Raw genomic sequence first — 21,289 nt, 5'->3', positions numbered from 1 at the left:
ACGCCCAGCCTATATGAAGGATTTCTTATGATTTATTTCATGTAATCTCAAATTACATGAAAGGTGAGTGATTTGCTTTTTCAGGATCCAAATTTTACTTCTTAAATAAAGCAGCATGATACAGAACAATCCATATAGTATGATTCCATTAAAACAAAGACATGCCTATGTGGGTGTGCATCTATATACACATGCACATATTTATCCATTCAAATAATTCCACAATTCTAGAAGGAGCAAATTGTCATCAGTGGTTACCTCTGGTGTGTAGGAATGGCAGAGACAGGAAGGTAGGAAGGGGTACATATGTGCATGGGAGGGCTATGTGGGCAGACACTTTCACATTTTACTCCTTGCTTCTTCTTCTTATTATTTTATTTTTACAATGAGCATTCTTTTTTTTTTTTTTTTTTAACAACACCAGAAAAAGTCACACTCTCAGAAGAAGAAAGGATTTGTTTTGGGTGCAGTGGTCTCCCCACCAGGCTCCTTTTCGTACCCGGTGGCTACAGTTACCTTCCAGAGCACAGCAGAACCAACCCAAGGCAATTGGAGTCCTTTTGTCTACTTTTCAGACTCTTGAATGGCTGCTCCTCAGCACATGGAAACCTGGCTTTCAATGGCAGCCCCCAAATTCAAGAGAAAACACCAATTGCAAGCAATTCTAAAAGTCAGGCCATTGGGCCCTTGGGACCCAGAAGGGGAGTGAAACTCCAGAGCAAAAGGAAAATACAATCATTATCCCATGCACCCTGGGAATGGGCTGGACTCCTGACCTTCCACATTGCTCCCAGAGAGAAAGGCAGGGAGAGCTCTACAGCAATGAGAGGCTTTCCTTCAGGCTTCAGCTTTACTGACCCCCAGTGACATCTTAGCAGCCAGCTTCTCATGCTGCATCTAGTGCACAAACAACTTTTCCAGCCTAGAGCAGCAGTTGCATGAAACCTACCATTGACTGAGCTCTTATAAATGTGTCCTGCACTGTGTTCACAACAAACCCATAAAGGAGGTTTTATACTTGTCCTCATCTTACAGATGGAGAAATAGAGGCTCAGAGATGTGAAATGATTTGCTCAAGTTCACCCGGCTAGCAGTGGCAGAGTTAGAACCCAGTCCAGCCAGTCTGACTCCAAAGCCTGCACTCAACTTCCAAACTCCAAGGCAGGGCACCACAATCAGATGATTTCAGAGCGAGTGGGCATTGACCACCCAGTGCAGAGAAAACAGACATCCACTGGAATCAGATTTCCATTTGGTCTCTGTCCCTGGACAAGTCACTTCCTCCTTTTGAGCCTAAATATCCACATCTGTAAAATGGGGACAACAATATCTTGCTCTCAGGGTTGTTGTGAGAATTAGAAATAAGATATGTAGAGAACCTACCACCAGCCCAAGCACTGAGGCACTCACTATAAAGCTGCCTTCATCATCATCATCACCACCACCACTTTAAGCAGCCTGCTCAAAATGGACAGTGGAAAGAAGGAATCTTAATAAGCACCCCACTTTGTACCTGTCCTGTAAGGTGCCCAGCAGGCGGCCCCTTCTCTCCATTCCCATGGCCTCATCCCTTGCAGGCTTCCTGGCTTCCGGCATTATCCTTCTCCAATATACGCCCCACACAGCACCCAGCAAGACCCATCCCTAAAACCTTCCCCTTTTCCTTAGTGAGGTCCACCCCACACTGGCCCTCACCGGCTCCTCTAGCACAGCCCTCTCCCTTCTGCAGAACACCCTGCACCCGTGCTCAGTTCCACATTTTTGCACATGCTGGTCCACTTTCCAGGAATACCCTCCCCCTCACACCCCCTTCTCTTCATGGACTCTCACACCTCCTCCAAGGTCGCACTCCGATCCTCCAGGAAGCTTCTGGAATCCCATCCCACACCTAGGGTGAGGGACTCCTTCCTCTGCCCCACAACACTTTGTTCCTCAATTGTCAATAAGCATGCTTTAGGGAAAATTAGGATGATTTCATGCTCTATAAATCTGTCTTCCCTACTGTCTTTTCCTCCTCGAGGCCCGGGCCTGGCACAGTGTCTAGCACACAGTCAGTGCTTAGGAAGTGTTTAGAGCATGAATAGATGAAGACCAACTGCCTCTCAGTAAAAGGAACATTTTCTAATTATTTGAGTTATTCACAGGAAGATGGGGTGCCAGTGAGCAGCACCCTGTCACTGGGGGAGTGTACACTGCAGGAACAGGGAAGAGCAGAGGTGTGGATGTGGACTCCTAATGACACAAACCATGGAAAATTTATGCTGGAATCACCTGGAGTACTGATTGTTATTTATTTTATTTTATTATTTTGTTTTTTAGAAGGAGTCTCACTCTGTTGTCCAGGCTGGGGTGTAGTGGCGCAATCTCGGCTCACTGCAACCTCTGCCTCCCAGTTCAAGTGATTCTCCTGTTTCAGCCTCCTAAGTAGCTGAGATTACAGGCATGCACCACCATGTCTGGCTAATTTTTGTATTTTTAGTAAAGACGGGGTTCCACTATTTTGGCTAGGCTGGTCTCAAGCTCCTGACCTCAGGTGATCCTCCCACCTTGGCCTCCCAAAGTGCTGGGATTACAGGCATGAGCCACCATACCCGGCCCTGGTTGCTATTAGTAATACAGATTCCTCGACTTAGGAGACTCTGATGCTGCAAGTCTGGGATAGTCCAGTCATCTGTATTCAGAACAACATCCCCAGGTAATTTTGAAGCACACCCATGTTTTGGGACTACTGAACTTTGTGACCTCTGAGGCCATTTGCAATCAGGTTTTGTGTGTGAAGGCCCTTCTTAAACTGTGAAGTGCTGTCCGCAAGTCTTGGTTCCGGATGTTACCAGGCCCCCAAGACTGGGGAACTGAAGATGCAGGCTTGGGCTACAGCTCCTCGGACTCTGGGAGGTTACGGACCCAGCCCTGGGCCACTCTGTTGAAGCTGGGTCTGAGGCGGAGGAGTTCCAAGCCACTGAGGGGCTCCGGGATGAAGGGGGTGCCTGGCCTGGGAAAAGTGCCCCCCACGAGGGGTCCTCCAAATGGCACCGGGGTCCTGGAGAAAGAGAGCAGCAGGAGAGGTGGGCTGTGTGGAACAGGGACAGCAGTATACTGACATGTGGGTCACCATGTATGGGCCCCTCCCTGCTGTTCTCTGAGCCTCAGTTTTCCCTTCTATACAGCAAGATTCTGTACATCTTTTTTTTTTTTTTTTTTTTTTTGAGATGGAGTCTTGCTCTGTCACCCAGGTTGGAGTGCGGTAGTGTGATCTCGGCTCACTGCAACCTCTGCCTCCCAGGTTCAAGCAATTCTCCTGCCTCAGCCTCCTGAGTAGCTGGGATTACGGGTCTGTGCCACCACACCTGGCTAATTTTTATATTTTTAGTAGAGACGGGGTTTCACCATGTTGGCTAAGCTAGTCTCGAACTCCTGACCTCATGATCCGCCCACCTTGGCCTCCCAAAGTGCTGGGATTGCAGGCATAAGCCACCGCGCCCAGCGATTCTGTACCTCTTAAGAGGTTTTTTCAACTTTGCCCATTTCCAAGTCTGCGCCTACGTGGGTGGCTCGTTGCTTAGCAATAGAAATGAAGCTGATAGAGTCAGAATTGATTTGTCCTAGGCAAGACTCTAGACTCCCCTTCAGTAAGCTCCCCTTAGGACAAAAGGCCCAAAACTAGAGGGAGAAGAGAGCATTAGAAAGAGCACTGAAAATCAGGGGGAAAATGCAGATTACAACAGACATGACATTTCTCCTCCAGGACACTGGCACAATGAAATCATTTGATAACGGGGCAAAGTTGGTGAGGTGGCGGGGAAAAGTTTCACAGCGTGCTACTGGTTAGAGGGTAAGCCAGTGCTGCCACCGCAGAAGGCAATGTGGCAGGATCTTTGTAACCTGAAATGTGTGAGCTATGTCACCCCGCATCTCCACCTCCGAGCATATGGCTTAGGGAAGCACAGGTGCGTAGGCACTGGGATGCAGACCTCAGCAGCACATTAGTGACAAATCAGAAACCACCCGTATGCCCACTAGCAGAGAAATGGGCAAGACAGATAGAGCATGTTCACACAATAGAAAACTATACAGCAGGCTGGGCACAATGGCTTACGCCTGTAATCCCAACAATTTGGGACGTCGAGGTGGGCCGATCACCTGAGGTCAGGAGTTCGAGACCAGGCCTGGCCCACATGGTGAAACCCCATCTCTAGTAAAAACACAAAAATTAGCTGGGCATGGTGGTGGGTGACTGTAATCCCAGCTACTTGGGAGGCTGAGGCAGGAGAATTGCTTGAACCTGAGAGGCAGAGGTTACAGTGAACTGACATTGTGCCATTGCCTGGGCCACAAAAGTGAAACTCTGCCCCACCCCGCCAAAAAAAAAAAAAAAAGAAAAAGAAAACTAGACAGCAGCTTAAAAGGAACTAGAGCTCTACGTATTAGTATGGTAGATTTCGAAAGCATAATGTTGAGTAAAAAAAGCAAGTTAATAGAATTAAATGCAAAGTATTAAAACACACACACACACACACACACACACACAAACATCATTCCCCCTACAGGCATGCCGTTGCCCACACAAAATGTTCTGAGCCCATACAGGCCAGCCTGACAACCATGTTACCTTTGGGAAGCAACTGGGATTGAAGGATGGTGAGCAAAGGGGCTCTACATTTATTTGCCTAACATTTTTTAAAAGAGAACCTATGTATGTGATTTTAATAGTACTGTTTTGTTTTGTTTTGTTTTGAGACAGGGTCTTGCTCTGTCACTCAGGCTAGAGTGTAGTAGAACGATCTCGGCACACTGCAACCTCCGCCTCCCAGGTTCAAGCGATTCTCCCACCTCAGCCTCCTGAGTAGCTGGGATTTTAAGTGTGTGCCAACAAGCCCAGCTAATTTTTGTATTTTTAGTAGAAAAGAGGTTTCACCATGTTGGCCAGGCTGGTCTTGAACTTCTGACCTCAAGTGATCTGCCTGCCTTGGCCTCCCAAAGTGGGATTACAGGCATGAGCCACCACACCTGGCCTTAATACTGTTTGTTAATTTTAAGAAAAATAAAAATCATTGCTTGCGTTGTTTTTCCAGCAGCTTGGGACCAGTGGGAAGAGGATAGTGCTTGCCTCTGGGGTGGAAAGACAAACCTCGGGCCAGGGCCTGGGTCCCAGCCAGGAAAGCATTTCTGCCTGGACCACCCCAGTTTTGGTGGCAACAGCCAGGCCTCACAGGAACAGGCTGGGTGGTGTCCAAGCCATGCAAGGCCCACAGTCAGGCCCTTGACCGGGAGCCCAGGGCCCTGGAAGCTGAGCACATCTTGGCCACCCAAACTGCTGTTTCTCTTCTCTATGCCTCAGTTGCTCTTTCTCCCTCAGAAGAGGTCTGGGTGCAGGGCTCCCTAAGACCCTCTTCCTGCTAGTGGGAATGTGCCTTGCTGTCATACTTGAGGCATGAGATCAGTGGGAGATGCAACCTGAGTGGCCCAGCCTGGAAGCTGCCTGCCAGGACTGAACGTCTGGTGCAAGTTTCAAATGGCTGGGCAGGCAGGGTCTGAGGGCCCAGGAGGAGATAGGGCAGTCCTGCCTGGCGGGGAACTCCAGAATGTCTGTTAATGGCTTGTGACTCACACAGCGCCTGCTAGGCCCAATTCTTCCCATCAGGACCGTCTCTGCCTATTCAGATATTTGAGGGCAGTCACATCCCTCCGGAGCTGTCTCTTCTCAAGGCGGATCACCCCCAGTTCCTTCAGCCTTTCCTCCTAAGTTCTGATTTTCCAGGCCTAGCTAGGCTCTGGCACCCACCCGTCTGTCTTAGACAGACACAGTCTCCACGTGTGGTCTGAGCAAATGCCAGAAGAGCAGGACCGTGGCGTCCTCTCTGTGGACTCCCCTTTTCCTCACTAAATGCAATCCAAACCAGAGGAGTATATTCAGAAATAGCACCAGACCGAGGAAGCCAATGCAGTTAACATGCACCCCTCAGCCCAAGGCCTTCCTCCAGTGCCAAACTTCTGTCTTGATTCCTACGGTTTGTTTTCAGGCCTCCAGTGCAGGATGGTAAATGTATCCCTTTAAGCTCTCCCCTGTCCAAACCTCATCTCAGCTGTAAATAATAATCATAATAGGCCGGGGGCAGTGGCTCATGCCTGTAATCCCAGCACTTTGGGAGGCCGAGGCGGGTGAATCACGAGTTCAGGAGTTCGAGACCAGCCTGGCCAACATAGTGAAACCCCTGTCTCTACTAAAAATACAAAAAATCGGTGGGGCGCAGTGGCTTACACCTGTAATCCCAGCACTTTGGGAGGCTGAGGCAGGAGGATCACGAGGTCAGGAGATTGAGACCATCCTGGCTAACACGGTGAAACCCTGTCTCTATTAAAAATACAAAAAAATTAGCCAGGTGTGGTGGCGGGCGCCTGTAGTCCCAGCTACTCAGGAGGCTGAGGCAGGAGAATGGCGTGAACCTGGGAGGTGGAGCTTACAGTGAGCCGAGATCTCGCCACTGCACTCCAGCCTGGGCGACAGAGGGAGACTCCATCTCAAAAAAAAAAAGCCGAGGCTGAGGCAGGAGAATCCCTTGAACCCAGGAAGAGGAGGTTGCAGTGAGCCGAGATTGTGCCATTGCACTCCAGCCCAGCCAACAGTGCAAGACTCCGTCTCAAATAATAATGATAATAATAATAATAATAATAGTTATTGTTTGTTGAAAGTTTCTTACTTGCCAGAAACTTTACCTATGGCTTCTCATGTCATCCCCACAGCAACCTTATGAAGTAGGTACTATAAACCCCTCATTTTACAGGTGGGGCAGTGGAGGCTCAGAGAGGTTAAGTCACTCGCCTTAAGGTCATACGGGCAGGCCTGGGGTCTGCATTTAAGTCCACGTGGAGGCCCCATGCTCTAAACCAATACAGGCCACTGCTGTGTGGCCCTCACTCTGGTGTCCAGTGTTTCACTGCCACTCTCCACTTCGCAGCATCCTCAGAGCTACCTTGTTGGCCTCTTCTAGGCCATTGGTGAAAGGAAAAGCTGAGCTGGCCTCAAACTGCTGAAATCTGGGGACTCCTCAGAGAAGAACACAAACCTAGATGTTCATCAAGGAGGTAGCACACAGCAGCCATGGGGAACAAGGCACTGGTCTCTGGAGTCAGACAAACCCAGACCAGAACCCCAGCCCTGCCGGTGCTTCCCTGTTTTGTGACTTTGGCCGGGTTGTTCATATTCCTGAGCCGCAGCCTCTTCATCTGCAGAACAGGAAAACTCATAGCACCCGCCCACCATGTCCTGGAGAGGATCCAAGATGTGCGGCACCTTCACTCTTCATTTCTCCCACGTTTACTGAGCACCTACTAGGTGCGGAGGCGCTGTTCCAGCCAGAGCTCAGTCAAAGAGTAGAAAGCGCTGGGGACAGAGCCTGGCCTGCAGAAAGTGCTCAGGAAACGCAGGCTCCCGCTGTGGCTGTGACTGGCTTCCCACCCCTCCCGGTCTGTCCCCGGGCTGCTCGCCCCGCCTTACTTGTTGAAATTTCGGTAGTCGTTGGGGCTGGGGGTGTGACTTCGACCATCGCTCTGGTAGTCCCGGTAGCTGACGAACTCCTGCCAGGGGCAGCGGTAGCCCTTGGGGATGGCGGTGTGGTTGAACTTCTCTGGCGGGACGCCCTTCAGCGGCTCCGCATAGCCTAGGGGCGGAGGGGAAGGGGGCGCCTCGGTTCTTCCACCCTCAGCCCCCACTCCCACTTCGCCCCACCCCCATTCCGCGGACGCGGTTGGAGGAGGGAAGATCCGAGTAAGGGGAGAGGAGTAGGGGAATAGGACGCCACAGTTGCTCCAGCACAGGAGACCCCTTCCCGTCCCAGGAAACTCGGAGGACTGCAGTGAGGAAGCCACGAGTTGGCGGCGCGGGTTGCAGTCTTGGCCTTGGCTGACTTGCTGTGTGACCTGGGGCGCGGCGGCGTGTGTGTTGGGGAAGGGGGCGGACTAGCTTTCTGGGTGCTCTTCCTGCCCCATGGGAAGCACACCCATGCTTCAGGCCCCCAAGCCCTGGTCCTGGGACCCGAGGAGGCCACTCACCTGGCGCCAGGGCGCTGGGGCTGGGGACGCACCCAGCTGGGGCGGCTGCAGAGTGGGCACCCTCGGGACCCCCGGGTGAGGCCCGGAAGATGTGGAGCTCCGAGCGGTAGTTCTGCCCCTCGGGGCCATTGGCATTGGCAACCTGGGCACAGGGGCGGGCTCTCAGAGGCCACCGACGACCTCCCGCCCCCAGCCGCCTTCCCCTTCCCCCAGCTTCCCTTCCAGGGAGCTCCCCTCCACGCTCACCGTCCCCGACTCCGCTGTTCCAGTCACCTTCCTCTTGGCGCTTCCGGCCAGCATCTGGGAGCGAGGGGGTAGAATAAACCGCAGAGAGGCTCAGCGGAGCGGGGGACCAGGGTTTTCCCTCCACCAAAAAAAAAAAAAAAAGGGGAAAAGGCAAGAATCCTAACGCCCATCATCGGGGAACAGGGATGAGTTACTAGTTTACAGCGCTAAACCCAGTGCCTGGGACCGAGAAATAATCGATATATGTTAATTGCTATTGTAATGCTGAGCCTGGGCAAGATACTTAATTTCCCTGAGCCTCAATGTCCTTCTCTATAGAATACTCTCTTCCTCAGAAGAATCTATGAGCATTAAATGAGATACCTGCAAAGTGCTTAGCTAGCACTGACTTAGGCACATAGCAAGGGCGGGTGTTTTGCCATCTTTATTTTTCTGCCACATTACTCCCTCTCAGTTGCCTCCTGTCTGGCCCAGAAATTAAGTGGAGGGTGGATGGAATAGCCCTGGCTTCCTTAGAAGTATCTGGAACTGCCTGCTGCCTTTCTGAAGCCTAGGGAAGAACCATTCTTGCCTTTCTTCTCCACCAGCAGGTTATTCCATGGCCTTTCCTTCCTCCAGTGGGAAGAAGAAAAAAAGGCATTCTACATTTTCCATCTTAGATCAGGCCCAAGTCTAAACTAGATCCTGCCTGCTGCAAATGTAGCCTGGAATGCATGCCTGTCTTCGCATTTTTTTTTTTCTTTTTTTTTGTAGGAGCCAGAGTCCCTTCACTCAGCGGCTTATCCTCAACCCCCCAATCTACTTTGTTCACTTTGTTCTGTAGCCAGGGTGAAATGCCTAAAAAAAAACACTTTTCAAGGATCACACAGAAAGGCAGGAGCTTAATCTGATAGGAACATCACAGTCTTCAGCCTGGCTTACCGTTTGGCTTTAGGCTAACCACTGGCTCTCTGTCGTCCTCAGTTTCCCCATGAGCACAATGGTGGCTTACTCACCGCCCGCTGGCTGGCTGCTAACTCGAAAGTGAACTTCTGCACACGGCGCTGCCTTTTCTGGAAGAGGAGGGACCCTCTGTTGTTGCGTAGTGACAGCTCCTCCATCATCAGGTCCTGGGGCACGCTCACCTTCTTGCCCAGGTCCAGCGTAGGGACTGCCAGGAAAGGCCAGAGTGTATCCCCCATACACTCCAGACCCCACCTCTCAAGGCACCTCCTCAGCATGGCATGCTGTGTGTAAGAATGCCCGTTTCTCCCCAAGCTTGCTGACACCAGGTGTCATGATTCTTTGGAATCTTTGCCCACCTGATGGGCAAAAAATGACACCTTAGAGTTTAATTTGCATGTGTTTGTTGCTCAGTGAAGTTTAGCACTGTTTCAGAAGTTCTTTGGCCACTTGTATTTATTGCATGAATTCCCCACGCAGGTCTTTGCCCATAATGGTGGAGGTAGTGAGCAATGGTCAGATTCTAGCTATGTTTTAAAGGTAAGCCATGGGTATGGTCAATAATCGAGAGAGGGGTTGAGGTTGACCGCAGGGCTTCTGGCCTGAGCCACTAGAAGGATAGAGCAGCAGCTCACTGAGATGGGGAAGGCAAAGGGAGGAGAAAGTTCTGGGAAAGATCAGGAGTTCAGTTTTAGACATGTGTTCTTTTAACTTTAAAATAACCTTTTATTATTATAAAAAAGCATATATGGGCCGGGCGCGGTGGCTCATGCCTGTAATCCCAGCACTTTGGGAAGCCGAGGCAGGCGCATCACCTGAAGGATATGAGACCAGCCTGGCCAACATGGCGAAACCCCACCTCTACTAAACGTAGAAAAATTAGCTGGGCATGGGTGGCACGTGCCTGTAATCCCAGCCACTCCAGAGGCTGAGGCAGGAGAATCACTTGAACCCAGGAGATGGAGGTTGCAGTGAGCTGAGATTGCACTGCTGCACTCCAGCCTGGGTAACAGAGTGATTCTCCATCAACAACAACAACAATAACAACAAAAAGACTATATGGGCCCTGAGGAAAGTTAGAGAATACAGATATCAGACAAAAAAAGAGAAAAATACCATTATCTATCGCCCAGAGACTGCCACTATTAACACCTTGGTGTATGTCCTGTCATATCTTTTACTTTTCTTTTTTTTTTTTTTTTTGAGACGGAGTCTCGCTCTGTCGCCCAGGCTGGAGTGCAGTGGCCAGATCTCAGCTCACTGCAAGCTCCGCCTCCCGGGTTTATGCCATTCTCCTGCCTCAGCCTCCCGAGTAGCTGGGACTACAGGCACCAGCCACCCCGCCCGGCTAGCTTTTTGTATTTTTTAGTAGAGATGGGGTTTCACCGTGTTAGCCAGGATGGTCTCGAACTCCTGACCTCGTGATCCGCCCGTCTCGGCCTCCCAAAGTTCTGGGATTACAGGCTTGAGCCACCGCGCCCGGCCATATCTTTTTCAATGACTATATTCGTACGAGATTTTAACCAAAACAAAATCATAGCATACATGTTTTGTAACTTTTTTTTGTTTTGTTTTTTGAGATGGAGTCTCGCTCTGTTGCCCAGGCTAGAGTGCAATGGCACAATCTCGACTCACTGCAACATCTGCCTCCCGGGTTCAAGCAGTTCTGCCTTAGCCTCCTGAAGTAGCTGGATTACAGGCACGCACCACCACTCCTGGCTAACTTTTGTATTTTTAGTAGAGATGGGGTTTCACCATGTTGACCAGGCTGGTCTCAAACTCCTGACCTTGTGATCCGCCCGCCTTGGCCTCCCTAAGTGCTGGGATTACAGGCGTGAGCCACCGCGCCCAGCCTGTAACTTGTTTTTATCACTTAAAGATCTCCAGCTTTCCAAGTGAACAAATTTTTATTTTACCTAATATCTAGTCCATATCCAAACTCTGCTAATTATCTCCCAAACTGGGCATATTAAATTTGAGGAGACTTGTAGGCATCTAAGAGGTGGTGCTGAGGAGGGAGATAGATGTGTGAATCTGGAGAAAACTGACCTGAAGGTGAAATTTTGAGCATCATGAGCTTTTACTGGTATTTACTGGTATTTGTTGTTGTTTTTCAACGAAGAACATTACATTTATTTCTTTCCTCATAGTTGGAACTACTCTTTATAGCTATTTAGGGGATTTTCAGGGTGATGACTGTTCTTAGCAGTTTGTGCTTTTCCCACTAGCCAAATGCAAACTTTCACATTTGGCCAACAAAGGAAGCCTTTTGCAGGACAGAGGGGAGAGAACGGTGAGGACCTTGGCAGGTGAGAGCCCTGTGTGGGCAGCATGGCCTGCCTGGTCCATCTCTAAAATCGGATACACATATGTTCATATTCCAGCTCCATAAATGGTACTTTAAGCTGGGAGGCTGGATGAGATCACAAAGAAATGAGAATAGGTAAAGAGGACCAGAGACGGAGCCTGGGGCCTCCAACATTTACAGTGAGGCGGTGAGGATGAACTAAGCCAGGAGCCTGGGCAGGAGCAGCCCACAACATAGGACGAAACTAAAGAGGATGGTATCCTGGAAATAAATGAGGAAAGCATTTCAGATATGATAGAGAGACTAACAAAGCCAAATGCTGCTGATGTGTCAAGGAAGATGAGAGCTGAAAATCGACTATTATATTTAGTAACACAAGGTCATTGGTAATTTTCACCAAAGCAGTTTCTATGGAGTGTTTGGGTGTGAAAGCCTAACTGGAGAGGGTTCAAGAGAAAATGGACAGAGGAACAAGTTTAACCACACCACGAGGAAACGATAAGGCAAATCCAGGACGCAGGACATTCTACAGGACAACGGGCCTGGTTTTTCAAACAAGTGAGTGGCATGGAAAAAAGGGGCAGAGGGCTTGCTTCAGATTAGAGATTTAGAAGCCATAGCAACCAAATAAAAACTGTGGCCCTTGTTTGGATGCTGATGAAAACAAACCAGAAAACTGAAGAAGGTTGAATACAGACTGCTTATTAAATGGTATTAAATCATTAGTGCTAATTTTGTTCAGTGTGCTAATATCTTTGTGACATGTAAGGAAACATCCTTTTACTATTTTGATGTATTCTGAAGTATTTGCGGGGTGAAATAACATGCTTTTTGGTATTAGCTTTGAAATTTAGGAATGAAGGAGGGACCATGAACTCCCTACTTGTATGTGTGTTTGGAAATTGACTAATAAAATGTCAAAAAGAGAGAAAGAGAGGATTGGTAAGAAAAATATAGGCAACTGCTTGGAAGAGTTGGGCTTTAAAGGATCTTGGCTACAGACAGCTGTGGGATCAAGAGGGGTTTGTTTGTTTGTTTGTTTGTTTGTAAAGAAGGAGAATAAAAGCATGTGCGTTAACTGATGGGAACATTTGAACAATGCAGTAGAGAGAGGGGAGAATTGCTGCAGGAATGTCCTTGAGCAGGAGTGACAGGAGAGCTGCATTTCCAGAGCCCAGCCAGAGGAGTTGGCACCAGGCAGGTGTGAGAAAAGTTCATCCACCATATCAGAAAGGAAAACCACAAACACGGGCGTAGATGCAAGCAAGTAGACAGATGTGGCAGAGGATGCTTGCAGATGTTCTCTTCTGGTTACTCTATTTTTCTCAGTGGAATAAGAAACAAGGTCTTTAGCTGATAATGAAGTTGTGCAAGGAGGTATTGAAGGTTTGAGGAGAGGTGGTGCCAAAGTCATTAAGAGAGTAGCATGAGAGAGTGAATGAACTAGGGAGATGGACATGGCTACCGGGCAGCACTGGGGTCACTCGAGTGCTGTGATTCATGCCAGTCAATGGAATCCTGAATAGCTGTCTAAAAAGGACACTGATTTTTTTTTTTCATTCTTTCAACAAAGACATAAAGGGCACTTTCTATGTGCTAAGAACAAGCTGGGCGCGGTGGCTTACGCCTGTAATCCCAGCACTTTGGGAGGCCGAGACGGGCGGATCACTAGGTCAGGAGATCGAGACCATCCTGGCTAACACGGTGAAACCCCGTCTCTACAAAAAAAAAATACAAAAAACTAGCCAGGCGAGGTGGTGGGCGCCTGTAGTCCCAGCTACTCAGGAGGCTGAGGTGGGAGAATGGCGTGAACCCGGGAGGCGGAGCTTGCAGTGAGCTGAGATCCGGCCACTGCACTCCAGCCTGGGCGACAGAGCCAGACTCCATCTCAAAAAAAAAAAAAAGAACAGAAAGAAACCCACTTATAGGCTGGGTGCAGTGGCTCACACCTGTAATCCCAGCACTTTGGGAGGCGGAGGCAGGTGGATCACTTGAGGTCAGGAGTTCGAGACCAACCTGGCCAACATGGCAAAACCCCGTCTCTATGAAAAATACAAAAATTAGCTGGGCATGGTGGCGTGTGCCTGTAATTCAGCTACTTGGGAGGCTGAGGCACAAGAATCGCTTGAAGCTGGAGGTGAAGGTTGCAATGAGCTGAGATCATGTCACTGTGCTCCAGTCTGGGTGACAGAGCAAGACTCTGTCTCAATAAAAAAAGAAATCTGGTATAAATTAAATTAATTCCCCTCCAATTGCAGGGAAAGTAAGATTCAGAAGAATAGGTATTTTAAGATCCCATTTGTATTATATATTACATAAATATTATATGTGTGTGTGTGTGTGTGTGTGTGTGTGTGTTTTTGAGACAGAGTCTTGCTCTGTTGCCCAGGCTGGAGTGCAGTGGTGCAATCTCGGCTCGCTGCAACCTCTGCCTCCTGGGTTCTGGTGATTCTCCTGCCTCAAACTCCCAAGTAACTGGGACTACGGGTATGAGCCACCATGCCTGGCTAATTTTTGTATTTTTAGTAGAGATGGGGTTTCACCATGTTGGCTAGGCTGGTGCCCAACTCCTGACCTCAAGTGATCTGCCTGCCTCGGCCTCCCAAAGTGTTGGGATTACAGGTGTGAGACACCACACCGGGCCCCCATTTATATATTAAAAAATAAGTATGTGTTTTTGCATGCATTGAAAAATCTGCAAGGAGACATGCCAAGGAGACATGTCACCATAGCAAACATCTACAAGGAGACATGTCACCATAGCAGTGACCATGGGACATATAAAGGAGGAGGGTTAGAAATTGTTTACACTGTTTTGTTGTTACTGTTTTTAATGAGAAAGTGTACTGCCTACTTAAAAATACAAAAGAATAGTTATACCTAAATACATAATAAAGCATGCTCAACATCATATTCTCAAATACTATACAGATGAGCTGAGTTCAATATTGTTTTTTTTTTTTTTTTTTTTTTTTTTTTTAAGATGGAATTTCGTTCTTGTTGCCCAGGCTGGAGTGCAATGGCGCCATCTCGGCTCACTGCAACCTCTGCCCCCCAGGTTCAAGGGATTCTCCTGCCTCAGCCTCCCGAGTAGCTGGGATTACAGGCGTGTGCCACCACACCTGGCTAATTTTGTATTTTTAATAGAGATAGGGTTTTTCCACGTTGGTCAGGCTGGTCTCAAGCTCCCAGTCTCAGGTGATCTGCTTGCCTCCATCTCCCAAAGTGCTGGGATTACAGGTGTGAGCCACCTCCCCCAGCCGAACTCAATTAAAAAAAAAAAAAGAGCAGCTGCAATGGCTCACAACTATAATCCTAGCACTTGCGGAGGCCAAGGTGGGTGGATTGCTTGGGCCCAGGAGTTCGAGACCAGCCTGGGCAATATAGCAAGATCTTGTCTCTAATAAAAAATAAAAAAAGATAAAACCTATTTGACTGAGTAATTCTATTTCTAGGAATTTATTCTCAGGGAAAAAGTTGAATAAATATGTCCAAAGATATATGTATAAGAATGTTTATTGCAGTGGGGTTTAAAATTGTGAAAACCGGGACTCAGTCTTCTGGTGGATGCTGCCCAGATGCCCCTTATTAGCAGCTAATAGTTCAAACTGCCACCTTCTACAAAGAACTGCCAGTGGAACGGATGCTGCCACAGCACCCTTGCCTCAGGTGGGATGAATTTTGTGGAGGAGTTCATGCTCGAGAGCTCCCCACAGGCTCACACTGAACCTGGACAGCCGCTGAGCCCACATCCTCGCTCAGCAATACCCCACCCTAGGCTGCATTCCTCCTTCTCTCCCGAGAGCACACTCTCAATAAGTCACTTGGACAAGGCTCCTCTGGTTCTGCCCTGAAGGATCTCACCCCAGACAACCCTCATGACCACCATCAGGGGATGTTTAAATACACATGGCGTGTGCAAACAGCGGAATGATGGTAAGCACGGGGAAGGAAGCCATGAGATAAATCATACTAGGATGGAATGCTGCTAAATGAAAAAAAAAAAAAAAAAGCCGAAGAACATAGCATATAGTATTTAGCCCATGTGTATGTATGTTTATATAAAGACATTCATATATGAACAGAAGAATTTACATAAATATGTTAACAGTGGTTATCTCCAGACAGTTCCATTATGATGCACTTTCATTTTCAAAGCCGTTCATGTCTGTTTTGTCTGAATTAAACAAATTTTTTTAACGTATGCCAAGTCAATGGCAAATGGATATTTTTTTAAGAAGTGATGTATTATCATTGTAACCATATAATAAGGAAATAGCTCTGGAGACAGAGACCTGGAGTCAAATTGCAGCTCTACCACCTACCGGATGTGACCACCTGCTCTTCCCAGCCTCAATATTCTCATTCCCAAAATGAGGATAATATCTAACTTACAGAGTTGTGCTGGGGATGAAATGACACAAAGCATAAAGGATACTTTTCTCTTAGCAAAGTATCTGCCACCTAGTAAACATGCAACGATGGTAAACATTTTTATAACTTTTACTTTACAGTGGCTGTCTTTAGGTGGAGAGATTATAAGATTTATTTTTTCTTCGTACTTTTCTTTTGTTTCAAAATTGTCTTTAGTCCGTACCTTAGCAATAATCAACAAGTTATATATTTCAAATCTTGCATCAATGATGTGTCTCCATATTTGGGGGTCTGTAATTAACTCCCCAAGAGAAAAGAGAATGCATTGCCTGACCCTTCTAGTTAGAGCGTCAATATGCATAGAATGTGCATATTTTAGCTACAAAATCAGGGTGGGAGAAGAAACTGGACATCAACAAAAGGAGGCAAGAATACACAAAATAGGTTAAAAGGATGCCACATATAAAGTCATGAAATATGATTGACTCCTTAGCACGCTGAAGGCAAATGCACAAGTCCTGCCTCAGGTCCCCTGAGTCAGAATCCTCAGGAGTAGATGCTGGGCATCTGTATGCCTAACCAACGTCAAATCATTATGATTCACAATAAAGCTAGAGAGCTCTGATTAGTTGATTTTTTTTTTTTTTTTTTTTATACAGAGTCTCACTCTGTCACCCAGACTGGAGTGCAGTAGCACAACCATAGCTCACTATAGCCTCCAACTCCTAGGCTCAAACGATCCTCCTGTGTCAGCCTCCTAAGCAGCTGGGACCACAGGCATGTGCCACCATGCCTGGCTAATTTTGTGTGTGTGTGTGAGATAGAGTCTCACCATGTTGCCCAGGCTGGTCTCAAACTCCTGGGCTCAAGCAATCCTTCCACCTCAGCCTCCCAAAGTGCTGGGATTACAGGCATCAGCCTCTGTGTCCAGCCCCTAAATTAATTTTTAAAATACCTGAAAGTAGACCAAATCCTGTAAAGTAGACCAAATACACAGATTCCAAAATTGTATCAAGAGTTCCTGAAGAGGTCTTATAAAATTGATAAAAATGAATTTAAACTTTTTAAATGAAATGATAAAAATGATTTACTCATTGGATAAATCAGCTTTTAAGTAAAAAGTTTTGTATCCAAACGGGCAGCCTGCTATTCCCACCCTGCTCCATTCTCTCCACTTCCCTGTCTGAGCCATGGGGCCCAGCCATTCTGGGCCATCCAGAGGCCTCGGTGAACCCCAAGGAGCAATAAGCAAGGGCAAGTATGTGCAGAGCTTGCAGCCACAGGTAGAGCTGGAACTGGGACCGGGGTCTTCAGAGCTTAATTGGGGGCTGAGGTGAGGCCTTAGATAAAGCCAGGGCCAGGGTCATTTTAGAGCCAACGCCCAGCCTGGGACACTCAGCCTCAGCTCCTGGGTCTGTGGACAGATGGGCAAGACCCCTCCCGGTGCCTCAGGAAGCGTCCCAGCGAGGCGGCACATTCCACAGGCACTCCCTCAGGGCTGGCCTGGAGCTCACACCTGTCTGCTCAGGCCTGGGGCCAGCAGGCCAGGGTGAGTGCAGCCTGGGAGCGAGGAAAAAATGGAGTCTGAGGAAGGCATGAGGCTAGAATCACCTTACCTGGTTCAGCGAAGTTCCCCATGGCAGCCATCACTGGCCCCTTCTGCTCCTTGGGGATCATCCTGTGGAGGAGAGACCCCCATAAATGGACCAGGCTGCCTCCATTTCTCCCCAGACCTCCTTTCAGTCCCTGGTTCACCCTGTCCCGGTCCTGAACAGCTTTAGACCAGCCCAAAATCACAAGCAAGGGATATCTGAGCTGGAAGGGCCTTCAGGGTCTCCATGCAGAGGAGACTGAGGCCCAGGGAACGACAGGGAGGTGCTCAAGTTTGCACAAATTGATTTTCATGTTGCTAGGGAAGCACTGTCTCTTCAGGGGTGGTTTCTAGGGGCTTTCCCAGCTCAGGCATCCTGATCAGAGGGAGAGTAGGTGCCAGGGGCATCCGGGTGGGGCAGGCAAAGGTCTCAGGCACTACTGTCATCTGTTGACCCAGGAGAGTCCTATTCCAAGACTGAAAGAGGTTGGAGGTTTAAGTTAGGGGAGAGGGAGCATGGGCTAGGCTGCGGCTACAATGGGGTCTGTGAGGCTGGTGTGCCCCTCTCATCCCTGGCCCTTGGCCCTGAGGCTTGAGGGCACAGGCTGGTCCAACCAAGCAGAGAGAACCATCCCCCATCTTCCACATCTCCCCATTACTGGGCTAACTTCTGTGGTGTTCTCTTCTCCCTCATCCCTTCTCTCCCTCCTGTTCCATCCCGCGATTTGTATCTCATGGCACTTTCAAGGAATCTTGGAAGATATCCGCAAATAAAATGAGGTCCAGAGCCCTTAACTTGCTCTCTGGAGAAGAGGCAGAGCCCTTGAGCCCCTTGACTGACCACCTAGCCTGGTACCCTTCTCCTTTGCCTCCGGGTTTTTCTATACTCCTTCCTTTGGAAAACAATCTGCCTTCATCTGTATCCCCAACACCCACAAGAGGCCCTCGGTCTGTGGGCACTCATTGTGCAACTGGAGTCTAGTGGATGTCCCTGACTTTCTCTGTAACTGCAAACAAGTAGCTCTGCAGCTCTGCACCTCAGTTCCCCCTTCTGTAACATTAGGGGGCTAGGCTAAATCACGGAGATACGTGGATGGGCTTTAGGGTGTTCACAAACCCCCTAAAACTGTATGTAAACATGAGTGTGTCTACATGCATTTGGGGTGAGGGTCATGGGATGACTGAGAATGCCTTGATCATGACCGTTTAGGATTCTACAGTCCACAGATCTGTTTCTTGATAAACACTCCCTTTACAGAAATTCACAGACGCTGGGAAGGGTCTCTCATTTTACAGACAGAGAAGCTGCTTCCCTCTACTGTGTAAAAATCCCAAAGTCCTGAGCAGAGCCATTACCTATTCCCCACCTTTAATCCTAGCCACACCCTTCCCATTTAATGCAGGGTAACCTAGAGCTTAGAGTTCCTCTCCTCCCAAACCAGGATCTAGGCTTTCATGGGGTTCCAAACTCCCTAGATCTACTGCAGGGCCCTTCCTCTCCTGGAGAAGGAGCTCTGGGGATTGGCTCGTCTTCTCTGCCCACTCCCCCGAGTTCCCCAAGCTCCCCTAGGATGCTGGTACCTGAGAGGGTGGGACCACAGTGGGCAGGAGGGAATCTTAGACCCCCAAGATTAACACCTCTGTCGGGAAGCTGAGAGTTGCGTGGTGTCCCTGTAGGCAGTCAGCGGTCAGCAGTCAGTAGGCAGCGAGCAGGGTGTCCCCTGCAGCCAGCTCTGGCTTCAGCTGATGAGAATCATTCCTGCCTTGCCATGGGTCACAGCCTTATTTCGGGCTGCAATAGGAGCTGGAGCCAGATGCTAAAAGCACCAGACCCTAGGGAAGACAGGTGCCCTGGCAACAGGCCTTTGCAGACAGAGGGCTTGCACCCACGTGTACACACACACTCACATATGCACGCACCAAAGTCACCTGGAAATATTGAGGGTCAGCTGTTGGTAGCTTCCGCTTGTTAACTGTTAAATCCTTAGTGCCAAGAATGGTGCCTGACAGGAACTCAGTAGATATTTGCCAGATGAATGAATGGATGGATAGATAGATGGATGGATGAATGAACTGCTCCTCAATATCTTTGCTTGACTTATCCTTTTCTTCCTTCCTTTTTTCTCTCCTGCCTTTCTTCTTCTGTCTCCTTCCTGCCTGCCTTCTTTTCTCCCTTCCTCCCTCCCTCCCTCTACCTTCTCACATTCCCTGAGCCTCTCTCTAAGGACTGAAAATAAATAAGGCAGGGCTGTGTCTTCAAGGAACTCAGCCAGATCAGATTCAGATGGGTAAACAAGCTTTGGGGAAGGCTCTAGGAGAGCTGAGGGGAGGGAGTTACCAGCTCAGTCTGGGGTAGGGGGTGAGAAGGCTTCCCAGAGGAGGACACACTGGAGTTGAGCCTTGAAGGATGAGTGGGAGGTCACTGGGCAGAGAAGGGGCATAGCAGGCAGTGGACATGTCACTTATAAAGATGGTAGGGGGTTGGCAAGTAGAGCCATTGCTGAGGGCAGTGCTGAGAGATTAGCCCAGACAGTGGGGGCAGGGGCCAGATCCCAGCAGGCTTTCAAAAGGAAACTGTGTTTATAAAGGGTTGCTGACGAGATCAAAGTGGTGAAATGGAGTGATCTGATTGGCATTTTCCAAAGATATCTTTGCTGCCATGTGGGAAATGGGTTGAGGGGGCCAGACTGGAGGCACGAGGATCTGTCAATAGGGGTGGCTAGATCAGAGCAGTGACAAGGGGATGGAGAGGAGAGGGAGTTGAGGGGTATTTGAAGGACTCTCGGGTCTTGGTGAGGAATTGGATGTGGGAGGTGAGGAAAGGGAGTCCCACTCACCTGTTTCATGCTTGGGTGACTGGAAGAGGAGGAGCAGGTGGGGTAGGGGTAGACACTGAGGTCAGTTTTGGATGAACTTTGTTTGAGGTGTCGGGGGACTGGGATGAGATCACCAGTAGGCAGTGGGACACTGTGCTGTGGTGAGGCCCCAGCTGAAGATAAAGATTGGGTCCAAGGCACACACACCACTCCTGGGGAATGGTGGGCCTAGCAAGGATGGGCTGGGCACAGGGTGGGGAGCACCTCTGTCTGTATGCTGGCAGACTATCCTGGGGTGTATTTCTGACACTCTCTCAAATCAGAAGCCTGGGTTCTGCTGTCCACCGCCCTGACCTTAGCTTCCCAGCCCTCAGTGGGCCTGAGCTTCTAGAGAGGAAGAGTGAGATGTGTTCCTAGGGCCAGCTTAGCCTCACCTGGGAGCAGGACCACAATCCTCTGGCCAAAGGACGCTCCTGTCAGGAGAGGATGCCTCATGGCCCGAGTCCTTGCCTAACTGGGGCTTCCTGGCTCAGATGGGACCTCTTACAGTGGCTCCTTTCCTGCCCTGGCACCCCCACCTGCCATGAGGAAACAGCCCCAGAGCACAGAGCCCTGACCCAGCTTGGCCCTGCCCACTCTGGTGACAGCGCTCTGTGGTCAGGGCCTGGACAATACCACCTGAGACATTACCTAGACCAACTCTCCCCTTTATATAGATGGGGAAACTAAGGCCTAGAGAAGGAGTGGGCTCACCCAGGGTCACCTCGCTTATCCATGACAGGACCAGGACTTCAGCCCAGGAACTTCTATGGCCTCAAGTTGTCCGTTGTTCCCATCTCTCCCCATGGCTGCTTCTTCCCAAGCTCCCATCCCATGTGTCTCAAATATTCCCAGCCACCCAGAGTCCCATGGACTGCTCCATGCTTGGGGAGAAGGGAAGGGCATCAGACGCAGCTGAAAATG

The 21,289-nt window shown here is 49.2% G+C and overlaps 1 protein-coding gene across 4 annotated transcripts; it reads right to left on the bottom strand.

Moving 5' to 3' along the window:
* Positions 1–359: 359 nt before the first annotated feature.
* On the bottom strand, positions 360–19,677 carry MYOZ3 (myozenin 3). 4 transcript variants are annotated; one of them, XM_033180617.1, is made up of 7 exons: positions 19,440–19,677; positions 17,536–17,597; positions 9,291–9,445; positions 8,296–8,349; positions 8,050–8,191; positions 7,496–7,658; positions 360–3,040 (listed from the first exon to the last, which is right to left on the bottom strand). In XM_033180617.1, exons 2-7 carry the CDS (start codon positions 17,594–17,596, stop codon positions 2,872–2,874), a joined length of 744 nt encoding a protein of 247 aa, XP_033036508.1. In that variant the 5' UTR covers position 17,597; positions 19,440–19,677; the 3' UTR covers positions 360–2,871. The 4 variants fall into 4 exon arrangements, with proteins under 4 accessions (XP_033036508.1, XP_033036512.1, XP_033036509.1 ...); XM_033180621.1 differs by having other exon boundaries at positions 360–1,307; XM_033180618.1 differs by having other exon boundaries at positions 19,092–19,649.
* Between the last annotated feature and the right edge of the window lie 1,612 nt (positions 19,678–21,289).

This window comes from Trachypithecus francoisi, unplaced genomic scaffold (assembly GCF_009764315.1).
Source record: "Trachypithecus francoisi isolate TF-2019V2 unplaced genomic scaffold, Tfra_2.0 Lachesis_group2, whole genome shotgun sequence".
NCBI lineage: Eukaryota > Metazoa > Chordata > Mammalia > Primates > Cercopithecidae > Trachypithecus > Trachypithecus francoisi.
The sequence above is the reverse complement of the archived record's forward strand: the minus strand, read 5'-3'. Positions and strand labels throughout refer to the sequence as shown.